This window comes from Dipodomys ordii, unplaced genomic scaffold, assembly GCF_000151885.1.
Source record: "Dipodomys ordii isolate 6190 unplaced genomic scaffold, Dord_2.0 Scaffold96, whole genome shotgun sequence".
NCBI classification, from domain to species: Eukaryota; Metazoa; Chordata; class Mammalia; order Rodentia; family Heteromyidae; genus Dipodomys; species Dipodomys ordii.
Window position 1 is genome coordinate 500,424 of NW_012267312.1, and position 27,801 is coordinate 528,224.

General features: G+C 35.2%; 1 protein-coding gene across 1 annotated transcript in view; it reads right to left on the bottom strand.

Moving 5' to 3' along the window:
• LOC105993437 (dystrophin-like) overlaps positions 1–27,801 on the bottom strand; it is a gene marked incomplete at its 3' end in the record, with an annotated part of 1,816,642 nt that overhangs the window by 492,812 nt on the left and 1,296,029 nt on the right. Inside the window, 1 exon segment of the mRNA XM_013026710.1 lies at positions 11,126–11,227. Coding sequence (XP_012882164.1) covers positions 11,126–11,227 — 102 coding nt within the window.

Sequence of the window (27,801 nt, forward strand, 5' to 3'; positions counted from 1 at the left end):
AAACAAAGGAGGAGGCTGCAATGCTTGGTAAGAAATTTACGCATTATCCTGCCCATGTAATTGTAACTCCTCTGTACAGCATGTTCACAAATAAAATAAAATTAAAAAAAACAAGTTACTAAGCTTAAAAAATAAAGATAATCTCTAAGCATGTACAACCATATGGAAAAAATAGACATGTCAATAAATTATAGTAGAGTTTGAAGGTAATTTTAACAAGACACATTGATGGTACAGTTTAACTCAGGCTGGAGAGGTCAATAAATTGCCTAAAACAATTAACAATGAGGTGTTCTTTAGAGAAGGCTACAGATTGTTCAGAAGGAAGAGGTTTAAGTGCCAGATGGAGTGATTACACCCTGAACAGAAAGAGCATTGTTTAAAGGTGCATAGATAAGAAGCTTTGGGGCCCTTTTAAGTTACTTCCTTGTCCTTGTTATCTGGACTGGAGTTTATAAGGAATAATACAAAACAGCTAGATCTTGTAATGTGAGAATATAAGATTCTCTTCTAAAACCAAGGAGTACTTAGAGGTATTTAGAATAGAGGAGTGATGTGATAAGATTTGTGGTTTTCTGAATCCAAGCGAAGCAGAGATATGAGTTGATAGAATAATGTGGCCATTAGAGTGAGCAGAAGTCTGGACTTGATTCCCAGGGTTGTCATTGTAGAGAATGGTGGAGGCAGTATATGTGTGTGTGTGTGTGTGTGTGTGTGTGTGTTTGTGTGTGTGTGTGTGTGTGTGTGTTATGTTTGATTTTGACCAGGGAAGAACTGAAGAGAAAGTTTCTAACAAAATGCTTCTTTGAGTCCATCCTTTTTAGGATGTATCTTTCCAGTTAGATTGTGCGTTGGCAGGTACTAACTTATCTATTCTTTGTATGGTGTTCCCATCATACTGAATCTAGTGCTTCTTTCCCCCCCTGTCCTGGGCACTGTCCCTGAGGTTCTTTTGCTCAAGCCTAATGCTCTTCCACTTGAGCTACAACTCCTACTTTTGATCTTTTTTGTGGTTAATTGGAGATAAGAGTCTCATGAACTTTTCTACCTTGGCTGATTTGAACCATAATTCCCAGATCTCGGCCTCCCAAGTAGGAAGATTACAGGTGTGAGCCACTAGTGCTCAGCTGAATCCATTGCTTATTAACAAGGGTGTTAGAGTAAATATTTATGAATTTAATTAAACTGAACAATAATGCTATATGAAGGATGGAAAAATTAAATTAATCAAGTGTTCCTCTCCCCAATTAAATATATGAATTGCATACCAGAGATGACTTTTCTTAGAGAGGAGTTAAAAAGTCTTTATGCAATGTTTTTCAGGTATGTAATCATTTTATTAGGCTTTTATAATTCCTAAATAAAACTGTACTTGAAAAATTAATCTCCTAAACCAGTGTTACAAATTCAGGTTTCTAAAAATATTGGCTGGTATTAGCCCAGAAGCCTCCTCCCTCATGGCTTAACATTCTCTTTCTTTAGGCAACACTAGGCCCATGTAGTAAAGGCAGCAAATGATCAGCCCCTAACCCCCTTTCCCTGAGAGAGCACCCTGTTGAGATAGCTATGACCATATAAGGCAACGAGATTTCTTATGATTGGCTTATGTTCTACTTGCTTTCTATAGTGTAAGCATCTCACTTAATGAGGTATAATGCTAATGCTAGTATTTAAGATATATATTAAAATACATATTTATTTTACAACCTGTCTTTTAAAAGCAAATTGACTACTTTATTTGGGATTCACCTGAAGTATGTTCTGCACTGAACATTATCATGCTGCAAGTACATCATTGTATAACTAAACAGGACAATTGATGTTATAATGACATCCCAAAATTACATTGGGATTTCAAATCAGAAGTCTTAGAGTTGAGACCTAATCCATGACTACTGATTAGGTGATCCTTAGCAAATCGGAGAGGTCACAGAGATTTATCTTCCTTGAAAGTTGGATGTAATACTATCACCTAACTCATAGCTTTGTTGGAGAAACTAAATGAGATGTTTTATGTGAAAAGAACTCTGAACTGTAAAGTACTATAAAATTGTTGGTTAGATATTATGCACAGCCTAATGAAGCAAAACAGAAGATAGTCAATAAAAGTTTTCATTAAAATAGTTACAATAAAATATATAAGTGCTTAAAAGACTAGGTTTTAGTTATCTGGAAATAGTCAATATCCCTTTTATTAATACAGGAGCATTGAAAAGATTATTCAAACTTATCTGGTGTTATCTTGTCAACTGTTCTTTCTAGATGAGAAATGAAGTATTATCATATTTTCAAAGACAAAAATTAAGTGAAACTCCCAATTTTCCAGGATATTGCAAGGACCAAACAGTACAATAAGCTCAGAATTTTATATTTCTCATTTTAAAAATAAGTTTTAGCAAATGAAATCATGTTTTGAATAACTATACTTTTGGATTTAGCTCATCACAAACACTCTTGCAATATGTTTAGTATCTTTAAGAATCTTGTGTGCTTTAGAGGTGAAACTGATTATAATATATTATGGAAGTTCTTGTGTGTGTGTGTGTGTGTGTGTGTGCACGCGCTCACGCATGTGCGAGTGTGCACTACCAGGGCATGAACTCAGGGCCTGGGTGCCATTGCTTAGCTTTTTTGCTCAAGGCTGGCACTCTACCATTTGAGCCAAAGAAATGGTTCTCATAGTTAATTGGAAATTAGAGATTCACAGACTTTCCTGTCTGGGATGGTTTCAAACTGCAATCTTATAGAACTCAGCCTCCTGAATAGCTAGAATTACAGGCATGAGCCATCTGCACCAAGATCTTTTTTGTTTTGCTGCATTTTGTTTTTAGCTTCTCTAACAGGGATGTACGTATTTTTTTCTCATCTTTTTCATGAAGCTGTAAAATTCTTTTAGGTAGCAAAAAAAATTTTGGCTACAACAACCAATGCAGTGTCCTTCATATAATAAACTTTCAGTAATACTCAATAAAAGGCTGTAAAAGATAACAATTTGCTACACATAATAGGAATATAGGGCTGGGAAGGTGGCTCAGTGGCAGAGTGCTTGCCTCACATGCATGAGGCCCTCGGTTCAATTCCTCACAACCACATAAGCAGAAAAGAAGCCAGAAATGGTGCTGTGGCCTTGAGCTGAAGAGCTGAGGGATAGTGCCCAGGCCCAGATTTCAAGCCCCATGACCGACAAAAAAAAATCAATCTATATGGAAATTGAAGGAAACCAAAGTATTTAAATTCCAACTTTTTTTAAGAAAAAAAATCATTAGGATAATAGTTATCAAGTCCTACTCTTGACCAGAATTGGAAAATTTTGACAGAAAGGATTCATATTGTACCAAAAGGAGGAAACTAGCAGCATTTTTAAATGACAAATTTAGTTTCTTTTGAGTTTAGCATTATTGTCCATTGCCTATACCTATTTTGAAATAGTTCTTAAATATCAAAACAATCATAACCAATGATGTAGAATGCTTTCCTTACAAAGAGTAGATATGAATTACAAGAAAAAAATTATTATCTACTGAAAAAAATTATTATCTACTGAATACATAAAGGAATCTAACTATAGCTGTAAACATGCAGACATGTATAGGATCATTGGAACAGAAACATCCACATTTCTGTCAGTCTAATGCATTTCATACAAGTGAGGCCCAGTGAAAACAGTTGACTAATTCTATCATGAATGACTGAGCCTAAATTGAGACTTTTGTCCAAATCTTTTCTCAGTAGCAAGTTCTCTACATTAGTAGAGAACTCACATTGGTCTTGATAATTTTGCTGTATCTCGGCTGCTTTATTTTGAATTGTAAGGTTGCACATTATCCTAAAATACATGTCTCAAGGGACATATATTTGGAATGCTTATAAAAGTATATTGAAAGAACTTGGCTAAGCAAATAAAGAGGGATGAAAGTTGATAAATATTTAGCAATTATTTCTAGTGTACCACAATCTCATATGCACCACTGGTAGAGGTAATTATGAAAATGTTCTTAAAGACAATTTTAAGAGGTTAACTAAATTACACTATTGGGGAAATGAAGAGTACATATTTAAGAAAAATAAAAACATCAGCTTTTATAACATTTTGTAAATGGGTTTTAAATTTTGAAATTTACTGAGAAAGTAAAATAAAATGCCATCGCTGCTAGCTGACAGCTAGTGAGACAATGATAGACCCAGTTAAACATGAAAAACACTTAGAGAAAACAAACTACGTAAAAACCAGGCCACCCCATGACCAGGTTTGGAGTGATATAAAGACAAGAGTCCTCTGCCATCACAGAAATGACGGTGTGCTACATTGCTGCTCCTTTAACACTGGAATGGTCTACCTCTGTTCCAATTCTCTCACCATCTGTATAAAATCTGTGATGATACTCTCTCACCATATTGTCTCTGTTTCTTGACAGCATCTATCCACACAGGGCTTGCACTTCCCGGAGTCACTCAGCTGAAAGAACTCATTAAGCAATTCTTTCTGAAGTTCCTATAGTGGGATGTTCTATATTCATTCTGGAGGATTTCCTCCCTGCAAATACTCCTAATTATTAAATTATAGGTATATTCCTCGTAGTCTCAGCCAAAGTGTTTTAACAGTATCCTGTGGGGATTCAAAGCCTGTCATGTTGTGAATAACTTGGAAGATCATATCAAAATTTGAGTAATTATCTTCAAAAGATTACATTGATCATTTTCTTTAAAGTATTTTTACAAGCCAGATACTAGTGGCTCAGCCTGTAATTCTGGCTATTGATGAAGCTGAGATTTGAGAGGATCACAGTTCAAATTCAGCCAGGGCAGAAAGGACTGTGAAACTCTTATTTCCAATTAACTAGCTAACAGCCAGAAATGTGGCTCAAGGGATTGAGTGACAGCTTTAAGGGAAAAAGCTAAAGAACAACACTGACATCTGAGTTCCAGTCCTAGAATTAGCAAAAATAAATAACAAATTTTATCTTTAAATTGGGAAAGTGGTATTCTTTACCTGTTTAATTATAATACTACAATTTTTAGTCTAAGACATTTTCTTCCATTGTAAAACAAACATATTTTTCAAAAAATACATGTTGGCTACTCATGTTAGTGATTTATAAAATATATCTAGTATTGTCACATTCTTTCTATAAGTCCCTTCCCTTATTTTCTATTGTCACTGTGCTCACCAAAATTGGCAGTCATGATAGATTTGATCATTTGATTGACTCTGTTCCTTTTCTATTTCTGTGTTATAAAAATATGATAGCAGATAAATAAGATTATATTCATGACATGAATTATAAAACCCAAATGTTGTTATAATTTGAGTAATATTTAATTGAGAAACATTATGTCAAAGAAAACATTAATCAATTTAAGATATTTAATTGAACAAGAATACACCAAAATAATATGCAATCATATAATCCATATATAAATCTTAAAATACACATCAGTTATAATATACCAAGCACTGCTAGGAAAACACATAGCCTTAGGAAGTTCTTGGAAATGTTAAGATGTTGATATTGGCAGTAGAACAAACTCACTGGGATAAACATAAAACAGCTTAATCTGTTAATTAACAACACAACAGCTAGAAAAAAATGAAACATCCTTGGTTGTGATTGAATGTAATTGAAAATGACTAATGATGCTGTCATTTTGCAGCTTATATCTGAGGAAATGATGCCTGGAGGATTATAATTGCCCTCTTGACCATTTGTCTATTGCAATTATTTTGTGTTAAATATTGGGATGGAAGCCTTTGGCAAAATGCAAAGGCAACTTACCACTCTTTTACTGTTATCTTTAAAAATAGTTCGAAGGGTAGAAGTAAAATTTATCATAGGGTTTAAGCAAGCAAGATTTCTATGGATAATATAAAAAGCTAGCAAATCAAAATGAGCTGGTTTCATCTTATCACTTACACAAATAACTAAGACATTTAAAATTCCATTAATGCTCTCAGGTCTAATACATGGGACAATATAAATATTTCAAAATACACATGCACATGAAAAATTTTAACAGAAAGTTATGTTTAAAATCAATATGGATATAAGAAAGTGCCATCGCAATGCTTCTGTACAGAGCTTAAAAGTAACACTTTTAAGAACCAAATAGCAAATTATTTATGGATCTACACTTGTTGACACTGTTGTCAGTCATGGCAGTTATTTTCTTTCCCTCCCTGTCTCCTTTCCTCTCTCCCTCATTCCATCATTCTCTTTCTTTCCCTCTTCCTATCTTATTTTATCTTTTGGAAGTACCTGATTTATTTTGAGCCAAGTTGTTACTAAGTTGTCCAGATTAGCCTTGAGCTTGTGCTCTTCCTGCCTCAGTCTCCCCAGTGCTGGGATTACAGATATCAAATACCACACCTAACTGCTTTTTTGCTATTTAAGTACTGAAGGGGAATCTATTGATGTCCTAACTTTTTTATCTCTGGAAAATAAAACATATTGAAATTGTTTTTACAAATGATAGTATAAAATATATTATTACCAAAGATGTAACTTTAGCAAAACTTTATTTAATTTGGAAAGTTAATCTTCAACACTTTCTGAAGTTAAAATGGCTGGACCATATAAAAGCAAAATGAAATAAAGGGGCAAGGGTACCAACACACAGGAGAGAAGAGGGGAGAAAGCAAAACAAAGATGTTTAAATCATCAATCATATTATTCTTAGGTGAATTCAATGAATTGTACCAGAGATCTAATATTACATTTGAGTCATTAGGAATTAACTCACAATTACTTTTTAACTTTAATAGGAAACCCTCAAAGAAAATGACCAAGTTGGTTAGTCAGTGATAAAGTAAAATTAACAAAAACATAAGCAAAAACAACTTCCCACACAAATAAAAACAAACAAAACCCCAAATACCCAAAAAATGTATTATCTTTTGGCCCCATAATCTTTGATTTATTATCAGTGCTCATCAGTTAAGCTAAAGCAAGTTTTACAAAGTGTTACTGTATTCTTAACTCCAATCTGAGATTTTCTTGAAACAAAACTGTTTGCCATAGTAATCGAAGAAAAAGATGGCAACGTTATTTCCCTGTTTTCACATACATATCTCACTGCATCTGCATAAGATAGACATATGAAAATAAAGTCTCCTTACTCAAGTAATTGATGTGAATGTTTTTTTAAAGGAAAGAAATTCTAAAATACAACATTTTTTAAAGATATCTTGAGAAATTAATGAAGCAAAGAGAAGAAGACAGATCCTGAATAAAGATGAGGCCATCTCTGAATTGGAACTCTTCATGGAAGGTGAATGCAAAACCGATATGATGTCTGACACAGAATGTGGAGATGCCAATCTCCACATTGCCTAAGAAACAGAAGCATCTTCTGATATGTCCTTAATTAGGATGTTTATAAATTGGTGGACATCCTAACCCTCATTTTTTATTGGCCTAGGCCCTCTCCCTGAGCTTCCTTTTCTTTTTTGTTGAGGGTGTGGGTCAATGCTAGCACTCTCCCACTTGAGCCTCAGCTCCACTCCTGGTTTTTGGTGGTTAATTGGAGACAAGAGTCTCATGGACTTTCTTGCCTGGGCTTGCTTAAAAACTCAATCTTCAGATCTCAGACTCCTGAATAGCTAGTATTACAGCTGTGAGCCACTTGGTGGCCAGCTCTAATTATCCATTTTAACACTGAATCACATATACACTTCATAAGAGATTTGCATATTCTGCTTTCAGAACATCACTTTTTCTTCATAATTATCTTTGCCAAATAAACTATTCCCTAAAATATAAGCAGAAGTAAGACTACTCTGATAAAGTGTACCACCAGGTTTTCCTGACTGGTTTCCTTTCTACTAAGGTCTGGGAAAACTCAGGATTAAGAAGAGGTACTAGAAATAGAATGATTAACAAGTTTTGGAATAAAGACTTAATGTGGAAATGCCTGTGGGTTGGTAGTATCTGAGCAATGGATCGGCCTCTAGGAAAATTGGTCCTAACCTTATTTAAAAAGAAGCTTTGAGCCATGCAGAGATTTGAGCAGCCCTAACACTCTTTCATGTTATGTAGTTAAGTGCCAGGCTCTAACCTGTGAGGTATTTTTTTAACATATTTTATTGTAAAAATACTATACAAAGGGGTTACAGTTACATGAGTAAGGTAATGAGTACATTTCCTATCGAGCATTGTTACTCCCTCCTTTGTTTTTCCCCTACCGTCCCTTCCCGTCCCACCTCCCCAACTCCTCCCTCTCTCCCGAAGCTGTAAAGTTCGTTTTCAACATAATGTCTTGTACAACTCATTGTTACAATGGGTCAACCTGTATCCTTGTTTCAGCATTTTGTTATTTCCCTTCCTCTCCCAAGTTAGAAAAAAATGTATATATAAGATGCAGGGAAGGGGAAACAAAGGAGGAGGCTACAATGCTTGATAAGAAATGTACTCATTATCTTGCCCATGTAATTGTAACCCCTCTGTACAGTATTCTCACAATAAAAAAAATAATGAAAAAAAGTTGCAGGGCACCAGAATCAAATAAAATGAAAGCAGGGGTTATACTATAGGAGAAGAAAATACAAAAGAAACAAAAAATAACATAGCACATTATAAGTACATTAAAAACTACAGCAACAAAGCACAACCATGTTTATCGCAGCATTATTCACCATAGCAAAGATATGGAACCAACCCAGATGTCCCTCAGTAGATAAATGGATCAAGAAAATGGGAAAATGTGGGATGTATGTGTGTATATATACATATATATATATATATATATATGTGTGTGTGTGTGTGTATATATATATATATATATATATATATATATATGAATTCTATTCCTCCATCAGAAAGAATGACACTGCCCCATTTGTTAGGAAATGGAAAGACTTGGAAAAAATTATATTAAGTGAAGTAAGCCAGGCCCAAAGAAACATACGTCCCATGATTTCCTTTATTTGCAATAACTAGTATATGTCTAGGACAAACAGAAAAGGTCAAAAGCTATGTACATATGACCATATAAGATGATGCTAAGAGGTAATCCTTTTGAGTCTCTAGTACTTTAAAATATCACAATCATAAGCTAGAGTGTAGCTCTAGTGGTAGAGTTCTTATCAAGCATGCACAAGGCCCTGGACTCTATTCTCAGTATCACAAATAAGATGGTGAGTTAACTATTTCTTCACATTCCATACATCTAAACCAATCATTCCCTTTATACTTGATAAATTGATTCTTTTTCAAATTCCAAGGGAAAGTAGTAGAACACTAATGACTTCCATGGAAATTCTACCTCTCCCAAGTATGCTGAATAGAGAAGAAGCAGGAAGCAGGAAAAGAAGAAAAAGGATGTAACAAAACTGACCTACAAAAGACTTTTAAGGGAGGTACAGGAGAAGGGAAGCTATATCTCCTTGCTGTTTCTTTCATTTTGGAAGAGTAATTCTATTACAAAGCTAATACAGCAGGAGAAAGTAGGCTTGCTCAACAACGACACATGCAAGTTCTGATTTCAAAGTAGCTTAGAACTTGATGGTGTGGGTAGAGGTGACATTCAATTAATCCCCATGGCTTGAATTGAAAGCAAAATTTACCTCAACTTTGTATGTAGGTTTTTCACTGTTTATTTTTAAGGTACAAATAAAGCCAAATTAAATTCACATTTGTAATCTGTACCAATTGGTGTTAAATCTTGGCACATTGTTATAACCATATGGTATTAAGGTTCTGGGAATCAACCAAGAGAGGATACAATGGACTTATGCAATGGTTCATTTCTTCATTTCATAGCTTTCTACAATGAAGGCCAGCCTGGTAACCACCCTGGGGAGTAATTTTCTTTAAAGTATCATTAGAAGCCATGAAACTTACTGTTTTCAGGGCTGTCTCTAACTCTCCATTCTAAATACCAAATACATCATTAATTTATGAAAAAATGATCATATTGAGCTTCAAAGTGTATGAAAATGATGTGTGTGTGTGTGTGTGTGTGCGTGTGTGTTTATTTTAGGAGTGGAGATAAATGCATTTCCAAAAGCTGTGCCTTTTTAACATCTGGTGTTTGGACATTATGTTCAGGCCCAAACTTTTAATTTACTAAAGGAAAAGTCCATGTAGACTGTGGGAAAAACAAACAATTTTCTAGAAATGAAGTTTGGGCCAAGCACAAAGGAAACTAAGTGGTGACCTTCGAGACAGAATCTAAGTCATGGTAATGTTGTTTGCAAGGACAAACTGGTGCTGTATAATGAGGTTATTGACCTGCACTGTTTTAGAGCAGTTTTAAACATGAGGGAGGTGCTCACTAAATCTCAGCCTGCAACATTAGCTGAGAATCCAAGACTTATCGATAAACAGCCACCATTACAGGCTCTTGGGAATCTTCATCATAATGGAAGCTATTATAATTTTGGTCAGGTACAGAGAATCAGGTAACCTATACCAAGCATCTCTTTATCACTGGACTCTCATTTACAAATGGAAGCCATTGATTAGCTGTTTTTTTTTAAACTGGCCTGACATTCCCTTTCTATCCTCATATAAGGGCCTGTGAATAAATGTGCCCTAGACTTCACAATACACACCAAAAAGGAAAAGGAATAGAAAGCTTTCACCCAAGCCAGCTTTTTTACCAAGGAAAGAAGCAATTACATGACATTTTACTAAAAATTCTTGACCCAATAAAGTACTGAAGCCCGAATGCCAGTTTTCCTCTTTCATAAAAAAGAGCAACAGAGAAAGGAAAGGTCACAGACCATATTGTGATTCTTTACAGCTGTTGGAGACAGACAGTATGATGCAGTAGCTTGATTTGAATTAAGCCAAACAATATGAAAAGCATCAAGGCTGGAAAGCAAAGCAATAAAGCCCCAAAGAATTTAATCTACCTTGAAGGTGGTACTACTTTGTATATTGATAGTAGCACACCAGGACAGAAATGAGTCCTTTAATGCAATGACTCTTCATAGCCTTAAGATCACAATATATAAACAGGGTATGTTGACCAAAAAGACAGCTTTGCCTCTGCTAGTGCAGTATGACCAATATTTCCTTACAAGTTATTTCATTGATTATAAATAGACCACGTCAATTGCAATGTACAACAGGGGAAGCGTAACCCATTATGAGGTAATGGATATTGCTAGAGGTTGCTTCATTACCTTCACTGGCTGAGTGGCTGGTTTTTCCTTGTACAAATGCTGCCCTTTAGACAAAATCCTTTCCACATCCGGTTGTTTAGCTTGAACTGCTACTTCAGTTTCCTGGGGAAAAGAACCCATACAGTGCAGATTAACTTCACAGTTAGCAATAACATTACTAAATTTAAATATACCCTTGGAGACTCCACATGTATTGCAGATCAATTTCTACATGGTTCATAGGGGACCAAAAAAAATGTAGCTTTTGATGCACAGAAAAAAAAATTGAGGCCTCTGAGAAACATACTAAAGTTGAAGTTTTTGAATTATATAATAATGTTATTAAATAAAATGCAGACACTAGTTTTCTATATTTCTAAAACATAAACTGCCCCAATATAATATATGCATATAAATATAAGTATTAACTTCAATAATCTCAATAATCCTAATGTTTATTTTCCTCTATAGATTTCTTTCACAGGATTTTATTTTGCCTTTTGGATCAAAATTTTTTTGTGAAATGAAAATCAAGTAATTATTTTCAAATTATCATCAAAATTATCTTTCTTTCTGAAGACCAAACATTTAAAATGTAGTATCAACGCTTATTATTTATTAAGCAAACAAATTAAATGGGCTTTTATGTTAAAAAATAAATTTTATTGCTTGTTTTTCTTTAGTCTCAGGAAGACTGAAGCAAGACAGAAGCATATCCTGTGAGGTATATGCATTAAAGAGTTTTGTTAGTGATTGCTTCCTAGCTTTCTTGAAGAGAGAACAAAAGCAATGTGCATAAATTGAAGCTGAAGGAAGTAAAGTTAAATATTACAGAAGACTTTTTGGATGGAACACTTGTTAAATACTAGGATAGAGTATCGATTAATCAATGTCAGGCATCAGTCAGGGCCTGGGCAATCTTCCTCAGAGAGCAGTTCTTGATTAACCCACATCTCTCTTCCTCCCTCTCCCACCCTCCAACCTTTCAGAACTGCTGCCTGTACGTGTCTTCATGTGGTTGCCTCCTTTATATACTGGGTTTCCACCTATACCCTCTTCTCAGTCTGCAAGGGCAGGAACCTTCTGATCCTACATCAGTACAATCTTATGCAACATAGTAGAGTTGTTGTGGTTTATGGATGCTCAGCACATGCTATTTAGAGAGACTAGTTCTCCAGTTCTTATAATGACTATCAAGGGAGACAGGTGGCATGATCTAAAGTATAACCTAACTATGGTGTGTTATGATTGATGAAAACAAAGAATTGGGACCATTTAAATATGATTATAGAGTGGAGGTGGGGATAGAGTCAGATGCTCTTGGACTTAGTTTACGTAAAGTGACAATGTCACCTCTCAGGAGACTGAAAGACATATAGAAATATGCAATGTTAGCATATTGGAAAAGAGTTATCCAGGAAGAGGAAAAAGTATAGAAATGGTGAAGAACTTGGCTTGTGTAATAAATCAAAATCATAAAATCTTTTTTCAACACAATCTATGATCTATCAGACATTACAAGATAGAAAACTCTCTCCCTCCCTTCCTGTCAAATTGTTCACAAGTGCAAATCCATGTAAATTCTATACCTTCAGAAAATGACCACAAATAGTTAAATAATTAATAATTGTACAAACATTTTGGGTATAATGGCAAATGATTAACAAGCTCTTCTTTTGCCTGTATCATATTCTTCAATCATAAAGAAGTTTAAGAATTCCAAAGGACAGCCAGGCGCTAGTGGCTCACACCTGTAATTCTAGTTTTTCAGGAGCCTGAGATCTGAGGATTGCAGTTCAAAGCAAGCCCAGGCAGGAAAATCCTAGAGACCCTATCTCCAATTAATCACCAGAAAACCAGAAGTGATGCTGTGGCTCAAATGGTAGAGCGCTCGCCTTGAGCTAAAGAGTTCAGGGACAGCATCCAGGCTCAGAGTTCAAGCCCCACGACTGACCAAAAAAGAAAAAAAAATCCAAAGTACGTAGCGAAAAGGTGCTATTATTCATACAGCACTGGCAGATAAACAAATTTAAGAGATTAGCTTTGATATTACAGAGAATTTCCTTAGAAAATTCATATAACAGATTTTTAACTAGTGAAAGTTTTATTGGCAAATAAGCAGAAACTGCAGCAATCGTGACATTAGGGCAGTTCACGTAGTACTCAAAATCTCATGCTCTAAGTATATAGTACTAGAAAGACTTTGAAAAATATATCAGATAAATTATCCAGATTTTGCAATGGTAGAAGTAAAAAAAAAAGTATGACATAGTTGGCTCTCTGTGACTTGAGGTTCCTAAATTCAACCAACAGCAGATTGAAATTTTTGTAATGGAATATATTAGCACGGAACATATACAAATACTTGCCTTGTCATTGTTCTCTAAGCAACACAGTACAACTAATAACAAGCATTTACATTGTACTGTGTGACAAGCAATCCAGAAATGACTTAATGTATATAAGATGTGGCTAGATTCTAAGTAATAAACACATAGTTTTCTATAAAGAACTTAAAGATTCACAGATTATGAGATCCAGAGAGGTACTTGGGACCAATCCCTGCCAGATACCAAGGAACAAAACAACATTCTCTCTCTTCAGATTACCAGCAAAGCCCTAGATTTATTTTTCTCTTGAAAGGATTTTATAGCCATATAATTTTCCTCTAAAAATATTTCTTCTATCATTGAGCATTTCATTCTATCATCACCACTGTTATCTCTTCATTCTTCAATGAAATAATGAACAACTTGGATAAGATTTACTCCCTGCCCTATAGAAATAGAGCAATAAGTGAGAGAAATTATGTTAAATTCTAGATTCTTTGTGATTACTTCTCCTTGGCACATTTTTAAAGAACTAGATCTCTAATTACATGCACCTTTAATAAATCACTTTAGAAAGACCATTTTGAAGATGAATTTGTGTAATTTACCTCACTACATTTATTTTCTGTATGAATTTATTAATAAAAAGATAGGACAGTTATTCAGGGCAAGATATTATTGCTACAAGGGTCAAATGCAGTAAAACCAATTATATTCACTTGAAATATTCTTACATAATTTTTCTTAAATGTAGGAGATAACTATCCTGAAAAATGGAAGGATAGGTGAAATCAGTTCAAAATTTTTGGTATCCTCCATAAAAATAAACTTGACTCAGGAAAGACATAAAGTGAAGCCATAAAAATTTCAAGAAACCCATGTCTCTGCAATGAAAAGAAAATGCTAAAATCCTTAGCTGTGTTGAAAATGGCAACTAACTGTGATGATAATGCTAGTTGCTATAATGACACTAACAAACTAGAGTTTCTAAATATTTACTATGTGTCAAACATTGCTCTCTTTCATGTTTGCTTTACAAAGTGATTTTAAATAATTCCACAGATGTTGGAATTGAGAGAGAGATTAGGGAAATCATTAAAATCTGAAGCTCTCAAATAGCAGAATTGAGATTTTTCCTAGAATATGTGTGTCACTAAATTGTACTACATCCTCATTGTGTTTCTGTACACTGTGTGTGTATGTGCATGTGTGTAAGTACTCATTATGGCTTCTTGTTAAAATTGACAGATTAACATGACTCAATATCATGGTCTTTGTACCCTTTAACTCTAATAAATTAGACAATATTTTTATAGAATTTAAATGAGAGAAAATCCAGTCTCTGCCACAGAAAAGGAAATATATTCTTACACTAGCCTTGAAAAATGCTCCAAGTGCTTTTCCTTTTGGTGTATGATTGCCAAAACTCTGATATCCAGGTCAGAGAATGGTTTGAGTAAACCCTTTATCTCATAAATGGCTTCACATCTCTTTATGAGTTAAGAGAAGGTGAAAAAGGCCATCACTAAAATGGAAACACAGCTAATTATAGTGGCTAGGTTTTCTAAGTACAAAGTGTTTAACTTCAAAGTATATTCAGACAAGAAAGTCTTCATGGGATTTCAACAAAAAACTCAATTCTAATAATAGAACATTTCAACTTAGGTTTTCCTCCCTGACATTCTTAATGTCCCTATAATGCAAAAGTTAAGACCTTTATGGTACAACCAGAAGTTTATTTCATCATAGTATTGATAACTGGTTACAATGTCAATTGTTTTGGGAAAACAATTTGCATTAATTAGGTAATGAGGAGTAATCCTTCATTAATACTCCCTAGGCAAATGGAACACTCCATTTTCAAATTCTATCCTCAGAGTTATTTGAAATGAAGTAATTCTATTTCAGTTATTTCTTATTAAATAGCTTTACTAATCCTGGACAATTACAAATCTGACAAGCAGAGAAAGTTAGTGATCAAAAGCAATGAATAAACAGAACTATGGAGTGCAGCATTTGTCTTGTATGACAGTATACAGACATGTGTCTCAAGCAAATTAATATATACTTGTTTTATATGAACTGATTTATAGAACATATTTATTTTCAGCTAACATTAAATTTATTTATCTGGTGAGAAATACACATGTTTGCAAGTTGAATCTTTTCAGTCAGTTTATTCATTTTGAATACATTTTTGTGCCAGTCCTAGGGCTTGAATTCAGGATCTAAGAGCTACCCCTAGGTTTTTTTGCTCAAGTCAAGCACTCTACCATTTGAGCCACAGCTCCACTTTAGACTTTTTGGTAGTTAATTGGAGATTAGAATCATATGGATTTTCCTGCCAGGGCTGGCTTTGAATTGTAATCCTCAGGTTTCAGCCTCCTGTGAAGCTAGGATTACAGGTGTGAGACACCAGTGCCTAGAATGAACACTGCATTTTAAATTCAACAGTAAATTCATAGTGTATATTTATGTGTAAAACTAGAAACTGGTATGCCTAAGGATAGTATAAAGGGAATAAATTTTGCTTTTCTTCTTTTCCTTTCTTATTTTGTTTACTAGATGTTTCCTTTATTGAGCACACTGCTAATCTTAATATGTGAATATATACACATATGTGTATATATGTATTTCCATACATGTAACAAATTTATACCTCAAACATACTATGAGAGGAATCCAAACAGCCCTTATATATATGTGTATGTACATATATATATATATATATATATATATATATATATATATATATATATATATATATTGGAAAAACATGTACCAAGGTTTCTTGTGCTACAGTATTTGGGATAGGAACTGAAAATACAGGAATATGGACACATAAACATATACTAGACTTAGAGGACAACAGGTATAACAATCAATAAAGTACAATGTATAAGGAATACAGATCAAGCAGTTATTTTATTTATTTATTTTTTTTGTCGGTCGTGGGGCTTGAACTCTGGGCCTGGGTGCTGTCCCTCAGCTCTTCAGCTCAAGGCTAGCGCTCTACCACTTGAGCTACAGCGCCACTTCCGGTTTTCTGGTGGTTTATTGGAGATAGGAGTCTCACGGTCTCTCCTGCCCCGGCTGGCTTTGAACCACGATCATCAGATCTCAGCCTCCTGAGTAGCTAGGATTACAGGTGTGAGCCACCAGTGCCCAGCTTCTCAAGCAGTTATTTTGTGCTTGAATCACAAAAGGGTCAGGGTAGAAAGGCTTGGAGCAAAAATAGTTCATGTACATAGTATATAAACAGATGGATGGTGGAAAGTTATCTTAAGAAAGAAATTGAGGTATGTAAACAACAACCAGAAGAAACACAGATAATACATGTAAACGAATGAGATAGAAATAGTACAGAAATAGAAGAGTCAGAAGATCCAGGCGTGCTAGTACACACCAGTAATCTCAGCACTCAAGAAGCTGAGACAGGAGGATCTCAAGTTTAAAGCCAGCTTGTGCTTCATATAAACATGTTGTCTGGAAAAAAAAAAGCTAAAGAAAAACTCATCTCTTTTCTTACCTCAAATACCTTTTCTCGGAAGCTACAAAAGGATTTTACCCAAGGGAAGTATTTTAATTATAACTGATTTTCTAAAAAGGAATATACAAACAGAAAAATATAAGATCTACTATTCGTGTGTGATTTCTGAATGTTGCTCCTGAAAAATAAACAAATTCAATAGCAAAATAACAAATCTTTATTTGCCGAGCCTAGGTGTCCATTCATTTAGTGTTCTTGTTTATTTATATAAAAAATACCTCCTGTCACTGCCTATTTTGACAATCACCACACACAACAGTTTTCTTTCTAATCTAAGCATAGATGATTAGAATGACTAGTGTGACACTGCATAAATTGCTAAGGGAATATTTTTGAAATTAGACTTTGTAGACATACAGTAAGACATATCTCAATTACACAGATGCTAAAAGGTAATAAGGAAGTGGTGCTGTGGCTCAAGTGGTAGAGAGCTAGCCTTGAACATAGAGGCTCAAGGAAGTGCCCAGGCCCTGAGTTCAAGCCCCACAATGGACAAAAAAAAAGATAAATATCGTTTCTATTCAGTGAATGTATGATATTTGTAGAAATTATGATTTGGTTTTTGATTGACTGTTGTTCATTCATTCTCTTACTAGAGCTTATATTGCTGAATTTTGGCTTAACCATGTATCTTGCTTAGTCAATGGATGGTGAGAAGAAATGACTATGTGTAAGCTCTCTGCCAGATCTTAAAGGCAATTCAAATTTTACCAGTTCCTTCTACTCTTGTCTCTGCACATGAGAAAATAATATACCATATAAATAAACTGTTCTTTCTGGTCAGTTTTTGGAATAAGAAGACATTTAGAGGGCTGGGAAGATGGCTCAGTGCTTGCCTTACATGCATGAGGCCCGGGGTTCAATTCCTCAGCACCACATAAGCAGAAAAAGCCAGAAGCGGCGCTTTGGCTCAAGTGATAGAGCACTAGCTTTGAGCTGAAGAACTGAGGGATAGCGCCCAGGCCCAGAGTTCAGGCCCCACAACCGACAAAAAAAAAAAAGACATTTAGAGAATATCCACATAAACAAGGGAGTCTTATCCCAATCCATAGTATAGAGCAAGTCTGCAGCTGATCCACATAAATGTTTGTTGCATGTCACAGGTATTTTGGGATTGTTTGTTATTGTAGAAAGAGGTGACAATTACAATAATATAGGGACACAAACTAACCAACCAAAATATATAGCCTTCTGGATGGAAAGATCAAAGTAAGCCTTTAAAATAAATGTTCCCTGGTCCCATATATTGACTGCACCATCTCTCATTCCACATACAAACTATTTGCTAAAAAGGGTTGCAAGAAACGAAAAATGAAAATGGAATCAATATTGTGTTAGAGCCTGACTTTTCCAGCCTAGATTGTCAGGCTGATTCTGACAAATGAGGTCTGATGGATGGCAAAACACAACATTGTATAGTTGAGTTTCTTTCTCTTTCCCCTCATGCTGGGTGACTGTTCCTTTATTTATCTACAATTAGGTTTGCTAGACCACGGCAACACGGCTCTCTTTCACTGTAACTGCATGCTGTCAAGTATGTGCCAAGCTGATTGACAAAGAATGACAGGTTCTCTCTTTCCAATCTGGGATAATCAAGGGCAGCCCACCAAAGGGAGGCTTTCTTCTGATTTGCAGATTTATGGATTTCAAAAATAACCCATCCAAATATACAAAGTATAATATGGTATTGATTTTTAAAGTGGCAAGTGCTGCAAACCTGAGATGATAGAATCCACTATGCTGCAGACCTGGGTATGTTCAAAGACAAAAAAATGAGTGGACATAGGAGTGATCATCTGCAGATGAGACTGACACTTACAGAAGTCTTTGAAAGACTGACTTTATTAGACAAATCTCTTTATTCTATTCATCTAACACATCTTACAGATCATATGTTAAGTGCTAAACACTGCTTTGGGTTCTGTACATATGAAAGTGAAGAAAACAGATTTAGGTTTCCTGTTCTCCTGAAGCTTATATTTTAGTGGAGAAGAAGATAAATTATCATGTTATCCAGGTGCCAGTGGCTCATGTCTGTAATCCCAGCTACTCAGGAGGCTGAGATCTAAGGATCACAGTTCAAAGCCAGCCTGGGAAGGAAAGTCCATGAGACACTTATTTCCAATTAACCTCCAGAAAACCAGAAGTGGAGCTGTGGCTCAAGTGGTATAGTGCTTACCTTGAGCTGACGAGCTGAGGGACAGTACCCAGGCCCAGAGTTCAGGCCCTATGCCTGACCAAAAAAATATATATAGATCATGTATCAAAGAGGGGAGGTGCTAAAGGGGAAAATAAAGCAATAAACAACAGGCAGTTCATATATAGCTACTTGAGAGGCTGAGACCAGGAAGATTATGATTTAAGGCCATTCTAGGTAAACAAATGAGATCCCTTCTCAATCAAAAGCTTGGAGGCATACACCTGTCATTCTGATTGCATGGGAGGCAGATATTAGGGGATTATGATTCCAGGTCAGTTTATATAGAAAAAGTCATAAGAATATTTCAGTGGAAGCAAGCGTGATCTCATGATATGCACTTGTCATCTCAGTTATGATTGGAATCCCCAAAAGATCAGATCATGGTTCAGTCATACACTGACCAGGAAGTGACACTGTACTTCAAAAAAGTATCAGAGGGATGTGAAGCCTTGAGTTCAAACCACTGTACTGCTGAAGGGAGAAAGAAAGAGAGAGAGGGGGGGAGGGAGAAAGGGAGGGAAGGAGAGAGGGAGAGAGGGATGGAGGGAGGACAAAAGAAATTAAGAAAGGATGGAATGAAGGAAGGAGGGAAGAAAGGAAGAAAGGAAATAGGAAATAGGGAGTGATGAAGGGTGGGAAGGAAGAAAGGAAGGAAGAAAAAGATAGGAAGAAAGAAAGAGAAAGAAGAAAGAAAAGAGAAAGAAAGAAAACAAAAGTAAGCAAGCAAGCATTGGGTGTAGAATGGAGATATTTGTATGGGTAAGGGGAGATTGTGTGTGTAGATTTTAGAAAGGGCCATCAATGCAAAGCCTTACTGAGAAGGTTAACTTTGAATGAAGATCACATTTTTTTCTAGATGAAGAGAGAGAATAAATCAGGAAGATTATTTCAGGGAATGAAAATCCACACAGACAAGACAACAAGTACTTAGACCCAAAAGACAAGAACATATATAATATAATCAATGGAAAATGTAAAGGAGCTATGATGGGTAGAATCTCGATTAGCAAGAGGAGAATAATGGGAAGCAGAACAGTGAGAGAGGATATAGAGAGTAGGTCCTACTGCGTACCTTGGTGACAACTTGGCTAGTTAGGAATCCTGAACCATAGCAGGGTTTTCAGCAATGGAATCATACCGTCAACTTATTTTTAAATAGTTCGTTCCAGCTATTATGTTAAGATTAGATTTAGGGAGTGCAGAAAACAGCAGAAATAAATAGATTCTTAAAGGAAGAAATTTTGCATTGCTTGGAGAAAGTCAATGGAAACCTGTCTATGGAAACCCGAGGCCTTTATATAGAAAACGTTATACTTATAGTTCTTAAATGAAGACAAGAGGTCTGAATTGCTCCCAGACTGGGACGATTAATATCGTGAAAATGGCAACACTGCCCTAAGCTATCTACAAATGCAATGCAAAACCCATCAAAATCCCAACAACATTCTTCAATGATATCTAAGAGCAATTCCAAAATTCATATGGAATAATAGAAGACCTCAAATAGCCAAAACAATCCTTAGCAAGAAGAACAGTGCTGGAGGATTATCAATAACAAACTTCAAACTCTATTACAAAGCTATCGTTACAAAAACAGCTTGGTACTGGTACATGACCAGGTTTGAGAATCAATGAAATAGAATTCAGGACCCAGAAATGCACCCAAAGACCTATAGCCACCTAATCTTTGTTAAGAGAGCCAAAAATGCAGGATGGAAAAAAGACAGCTTCTTCAACAAATGGTGCTGGCAAAATTGGCTAAACACATGTAGAAAACTGAAGTTATACCCTTATATATCACCCTGCACCAGAATCAATTACCTCAGTGTAAGACCAGATACAATGAAAATATTACAGGAAAAGATAGGGGAAACACTAGGGTTCCTTGGGACAGGTCGATACTTCCTAAGTAAAGATCCAGAAGCACAACAAATCAAAGGCTGAATAAATGAGATTGCATTAAATTGCAGAGTTTCTGCATGGCAAAGGACATTGCTAACAAGATCAATAGAAAGCCCACAGACTGGAAGATTTTTACCAGCTGCACATCAGACAAGGGCCCCATATCTAAAATATACTTAGAGCTCAAAAAGTTAAACACCCTAAAAACAAATCCTCAATGAAACAACACCACCATCAGCACATGGGCTAAAGACTTAAAGGGAGACTTCTCTGAAGAAGAAGTAAGAATGGCCAATAGACACATGAAGAAATGCTCAACTTCTGTGGACATGAATGCAAATCAAAACAACATTGAGTTTCAGTCTCACTCCAGTTAGAATGGCCATTATCAAGAAAGTTAATAATAACAGATGCTTGTGGGGATGTGGCCAAAAAGGAATGCTACTACAGGGTTGGTGGGAATGTAAACTTGTTCAACCACTCTGGAAAGCACATCAGAAATTTCACATATACCTTTCCTATTAACCAGCAATCCCTCTCATATGTATTTACCCAAATGATGACAAATCAGCCTGCAGAACCATGTTTACTGCAGCATTATTTACCATAGCAAAGGTATGGAATTGACTCAGATGCCCCTCAATAGATGAATGGATTAAGAAAACATGATATATCTATCTATCTATCTATCTGTCTATCTATCTATCTATCTATCTATATATATATATATATGATGGAATTCTATGCTTCCATCAGAAAGAATGACATTGCCCCATTTGTAAGGAAATTTAAAGATTTGGGAAAAAATATATTAAGTGAAGTAAGTGAGAGCCAAAAAACATAGGCTCCATGGTTCCCCTCATTTTTAATAACTAGAATATGTCTATTAATCTACAAGTTAATTAAATGGCTAGTGAAAGACCAATAATTACAATTGGATGTGATTAATTAATCAGCACTATAAGCATCACACAGTGAGAATAAAGGAGAATATTCTTAGGAGAGGATCACAATGGCTCAATAGGTACGTGCATATGGCCATAAAAATAACGCTTATCAAAATGAACTCCAAGAGATGGAAAAATAGTTTTTTATATTGTACTGTTTGCAGTTATTTCTTTTTAAAATATTTTTTATCGTAAAGATGCTGTACAGAGGGGCTACAGTTACATGAGTAAGGTAATGAATGCATTTCCTAATGAGTATAGTTACCCCCCTTTGTTTTCCCCCTACCATCCCTTCCCTCCCCATTTTCCCACCTCTTCCCTCCCCCCACCAAGTTGTAAAGTACGTTTTCAACTTAGTGTCTTGCACATCTCATTGTTACAATGGGTCAACCTGTATCCTTGTTTCACCATTTTGTCATTTCCCTTCCTTTTCTTTCTTTTGTTCCCTTTATTTTTTTCCCTGTTGTCACTGGTTTTGATTTCTGTACTCTTTGTCTTGTATATATTTATCTGATTTGGGGAAGAGAAGGGGAAACACAGAGTCAGTAGGACAAAGGGTGATCCAATGTAACAGTGATGATACTCACTAGACAGTATGTTGGAAATGAACTTTACAATTTGGGGCAGGGGAGGGTAGTGGGGAGCATGGACAAAAATGAGAGAGAGGGTAACACTGTTCAAAAAGAAATTTATTCATTACCTGACCTATGTAACTGTAACTCTTTTATATATCACCTTTACAATAAAATTTAAATTAAATTTTAAAAGCCTGAATTGGTTAAGAAATGAAACTACTTAAAGGGCCCTTCAATTAAACTGGTGCTTATTTCCCAAGTCTTAGTACACTCCTAATTCATTATTAATGAATAATTATCTAGGTTGTCAAGGCTTGAAATCCTGGTATGAAGTAAAGATTTGCAATAGAGGCCACAAATATAGACTAAAATTATTATCTGGCCCTTTACAGTAAAAGCTGGCTAATCTCTAATGAAGTAAAATGGTTAAGTTTACTCTTTATGGTATTGAAAGTCTTCAAGTATTCTTAATAAGTCCATAATATAACCAATATGAAAATGTAACAGTGTAACCAATAAATATATAATTATTGAATTATATGGGTAGCTATTTTTATTATCAAGAATTATGGAAAATTTTCTTTTTGATTCTTTATATAGACCTATAGAGATAGTGAAAAGTTTTATATTTGTACTTGAGATCTAGGATCAGCATGTATTTTCTACAAAGGGGCCAGATATAAAATACTGTAGTCTTTGGGGGTTATATGTTTCCTATAGTACCAATGTACTGTGATAGTTGCCAGAGACAATTGATAAGGAAATTTTACTAATAAAAATAGGAGAAGGAATGAATTTTGCTCTCAGATCATATTTTACTGATCCTGATTCAGCTGATTACAGTGTGCTTGGAAATAATCGGATTAAGAATAGATGAATTCAGGGCTGGAAAGTTGGCTCAGTGGTAGAGCGCTTGCCTTGCATGCCTGAGGCCCTGGGTTCGATTCCTCAGCACCACACAAGCAAAAAGAAAAAAGCTGGAAGTGGCGCTGTGGCTCAAGTGGTAGAGTGCTAGCGTTGAGCTGAAGAGCTGAGGGACAATGCCCAGGCCCAGAGTTCAGGCCCCACGACAAGAACCAAAAATAAAAAAAATAATAATAAAAAGAAAAGAATAGATAAATTCAGCCAGGTGCCGGTGGCTCATCCCTGTAATCCTAGCTACTCAGGAGGCTGAGATCTGAGGATTGTCGTTCAAAGCCAGCCAGGGCAGGAAAGTCCATGAGACTCTAATCTCCAATAAACCACTAGAAAACCGGAAGTGGTGCTGTGGCTCAGGCAGTAGAGTGCTTGCCTTGAGCTGAAGAGTGCAGGGAGAGCCCCAGGCCCAGAGTTCAAGCCCCATCACCAAAAAAAAAAAAAAAAAAACAGATGAATACTATACTAATCCATCAGTTGTGACAAGTCACTCAACCTCTGAATTTCAGTATTTGAGTTGAAAATGAATAAAAAAATAGAGGTTATTGTGACCAAAATGTTAACAACATCCTTTTCTCCCTCTGCATTGCTCCACCCCCATGAGCATTTTATCTTTGATTAATTCTCAAGCTTTCATCTCCTTGGAAAACTGATAAAGTTGGACTGTGAAATGTGTTTAGCAGCAACATTTTAATGGCTCTGATTAGTAAATTATACCTTTCTTAGTTGTTCTGTGATATCTGAACTGTAAAAGCCCAACAGACAATCATTGAACACTCACTGGTGCATCTCCAAGTTCAGCAACTCTTGTAACTGACTGCTGATCTATTTCGTGCAACTTAGAAATTAGACCTATATAGGATGACATTGGCTCTTTGGGCACATGAGGCTTCTAGGGGAAAGGCTGACCCATTGCCCCTATGAATCTGCTTCCTTTGCACTTAAGATTCCATGTGAGAGTGTGCATGTACTACAAAGTGAGGAGCTTTCAAATGGCTCTGTAAATGCTGCACCAACATCCTCCTGTGCTTTCTAATTCCTCGAGAGAGACATATGCCTATGCTGCCTTTCTTGGCAAGCAAGGTTCCTGTTGTAAGTGAATCTAATGCTGAATATGATCAACAACAGGTTTGTTCATTTGTACCTAGGAAAAGAAGACCTTCTGATAGGGAAGTTTTCTAACCATTTTGCAATTCTAGTTTTGTTAACCCAAAAATGATAATAATGTCTGCTGTAAAGTTCTGCATTAAAAAGTAAATGTTTTTAATTTAAATGATTTATATGAAGTGCATAGCAAGGCATTTGTACTTAGTAAGTTTTCAACAAATTTAGCAGCTAATATTACCTTTCCATACACTAAATCATTTGATCCTTATTTATTATGAAGAGCCTGATCACATACCATATTTTATTGTGCCTAAGTCACCATTGATTAGAATATATGTCACTAAGAAAAAAGTACTGCCAATTAGAGTATGATATACTATCATTTATAAAATGTGTCCCAATTTCAGAGCAGTTAATCTGTGTAAATTATGAATCTTAGAGTTGTATTTATTTCATCCAAAACAGAACTTCTCTAAGTGATTGTCCATAACATGTATTGTGTCCATATGGTAATTGAATATAGTTCTTGACAATATTTATTGGAAATATAACTATTGCTAAACTATCATCATTTAGCTATTATTGAATATTAGCAGTTTCTTTTTTTTTTTGAGTCCGGTCGTGGGGCCTAAACTCTGGGCCTGGGCGCTCAAGGCTAGCGCTCTACCACTTGAGCCACAGTGCCCTTTCCGGCTTTTTCTTTTTGCTTATGTTGTGCTGAGAAATTGAACCCAGGGCCTCATGAATGCAAGGCAAGTGTTCTACCACTGAGCCACCTTCCCAGCCCCAGCAGTTTCTTTTTAAACATTAAGCAAAAGGATAGTTTTCATTAAAAGCAAAGACTAATTAAATTCTGACTTCATGATTGACAGATACTTCAAATAAACTTAAAGATGTTTTTGTTTTATATTAAGTGCTATACCAAAATTATAGTCATTATCTAAAATGACTTTAAAAAATCCCACAAGTTGTAAATTTAAGTTATCAAATCAGTAACTAAACTTATGTTTTGAAGAAGACAAAAAAAACTTGAATTTTTTTCTCCTGAATTGCCTTTCCTTAAACTCATATAAAATATAGAGCAAATACAAAGAATTCTGAAATGGAGGAAAACAATACATGACAAGAGAAATCTCCTTTGATTTTTTTCAATACATAGGTCTTAATTTTGGCTACCAGGTGTTCATCTAGCTTGCCATACTTCACTGGTATACTTAGAATTCCTATGATTTCTATGTATTTATGGAAGGTAACTTTTTTTTTTCGGTTGTGGGGCTTGGGCCCTGTCCCTCAGCTCTTCAGATCAAGGCTAGTGCTCTAGTACTTGAGTCACAGTGCCATTTCCTATTTTCTGGTGGTTTATTGAAGATAAGAGTCTCATGGATTTTGCTGCCTAAGCTGGCTTTGAACCACAATCCTCAGATCTCAGCCTCCTAAGTAGCTAAGATTGAACCACAATCCTCAGATCTCAGTCTCCTAAGTAGCTAGGATTACAAGTGTGAGCCACTGGCACCTGGCTAAGATAACATTTTTAATTGGTTTTCTGAAAAATCATTAACATTTTTGAAAAAAGAACTTGTACCCTGTATCTTAGAAGCATTTACTCCAGAATTCTGCTAGAATCTGGAATAAATAACAAACTAAATAATCAATAAGGAAAAGAGGTAAATAATCCAATAGAAAATTCAACTAATATACAGTCAACTTATAGAAGAAAAATTGAGACTACTCCAAATATATGAAAATTTGCTCAACCAGGGATATGCAAATTAAAGTAATAAATTCATGTCATTTCCTACTGTTGGTGCAAAAGCAATATGTAATAAAATTAAAGATGTGACTATTTAACAATTCAACAATTCTACTTGTATCTATTCTCACATGAGTATATGAAGAGACTTACATGTTCTTTCGACATTTACATTAGTGAGAAATGGAACAAACTAGGCGAGCATTTGTTTAATCTAATAACCAGGTTGCTTGCTTTGTTCTTGTTAAAATTGAGAACATTCTTCTTTATTCAAAAATTGCATTTTTTGTTCTTAGTTTTTTTCTATTTAACCTAATCACAAGGAAAGTTAATGCCTCCATTCATAACCAACTTGTTAAAGATATTAAAGAAAATAAAATAATAATGCTGTCTCTAATAAATCTGAGTTGTTAAATGGTGTACCCAGCAGAATGTTCAAATAATATCAGTTTCATTTTAGATGGAGCAGTGTGTATGTATATGTGCATAATTTTGTATTTGTGTTCTCTCTCCAATTATGTAAATCACAAATACTTATTATTATGCTAATATTAGAAGGTATGTTACAATAAAGGTTACCATGAATAATTAATTTGGTGTTTCTTATCACCTCTTTTATCAAGTAATATAAAAAATAGGGATGCCTATCTATCCACATGTCATTTTTCTGCACGATATTCAGAAAAGTAACTTTGAAAAATCTTGGCACTTAATATGCACACATGACTTTGTACTTTCATTGACAACCAGTGGAATTTTAGTTGGATACTCATATTCTTATAAGTATTCTGTGATACTTTCTGAATGCTTCACTGAATTTTGAATTCAATAATGTCAATTGTATTTTAATTACTAGCAAGTATCTAATCAGTTATTATTATAAATGTATTTTGAACCATTTTATCAAGGAAAAACTTCTCTCAAAATAGAACAAGTTAAATAGTTATGGCTAGTTTATTAAGTTCTTGTGTTTTCTTAAGATCAGTAGTGGATGATCAATATCAGTTAAAAAATAAAATAAAATGTGTATGTATAAGAGAGAGAAAGAGAGAGAGAAATAGACTATGGCATTTCATTCTTTCTTTTTCCTGAAATTCTAGAAATTGAACCTAGGGCCTTGTACATGATACGTAAGCACTATATAACTGAACTATATCCAAGCCTTTGAAAGTTGTGTGTGTGTGTGTGTGTGTGTGTGTGTATGTGTGTGTGTGTGTGTGTTGTATGCTGGTGCTTAAACTCAGGGCCTGAAACTGAACTTGTTCTTGTTCCTGAGCTTGCTATCACTCCATCACTTAAGCCACCGGATAACATCCAACTTTTTAGTGTTCAATTGGACATAAGAGCATTACAAAGTTTTCCACCCAAGCTGGCTTCAAACCATGATCCTCAGTCCTGAGTAGCTAGGATTATAGGCATGA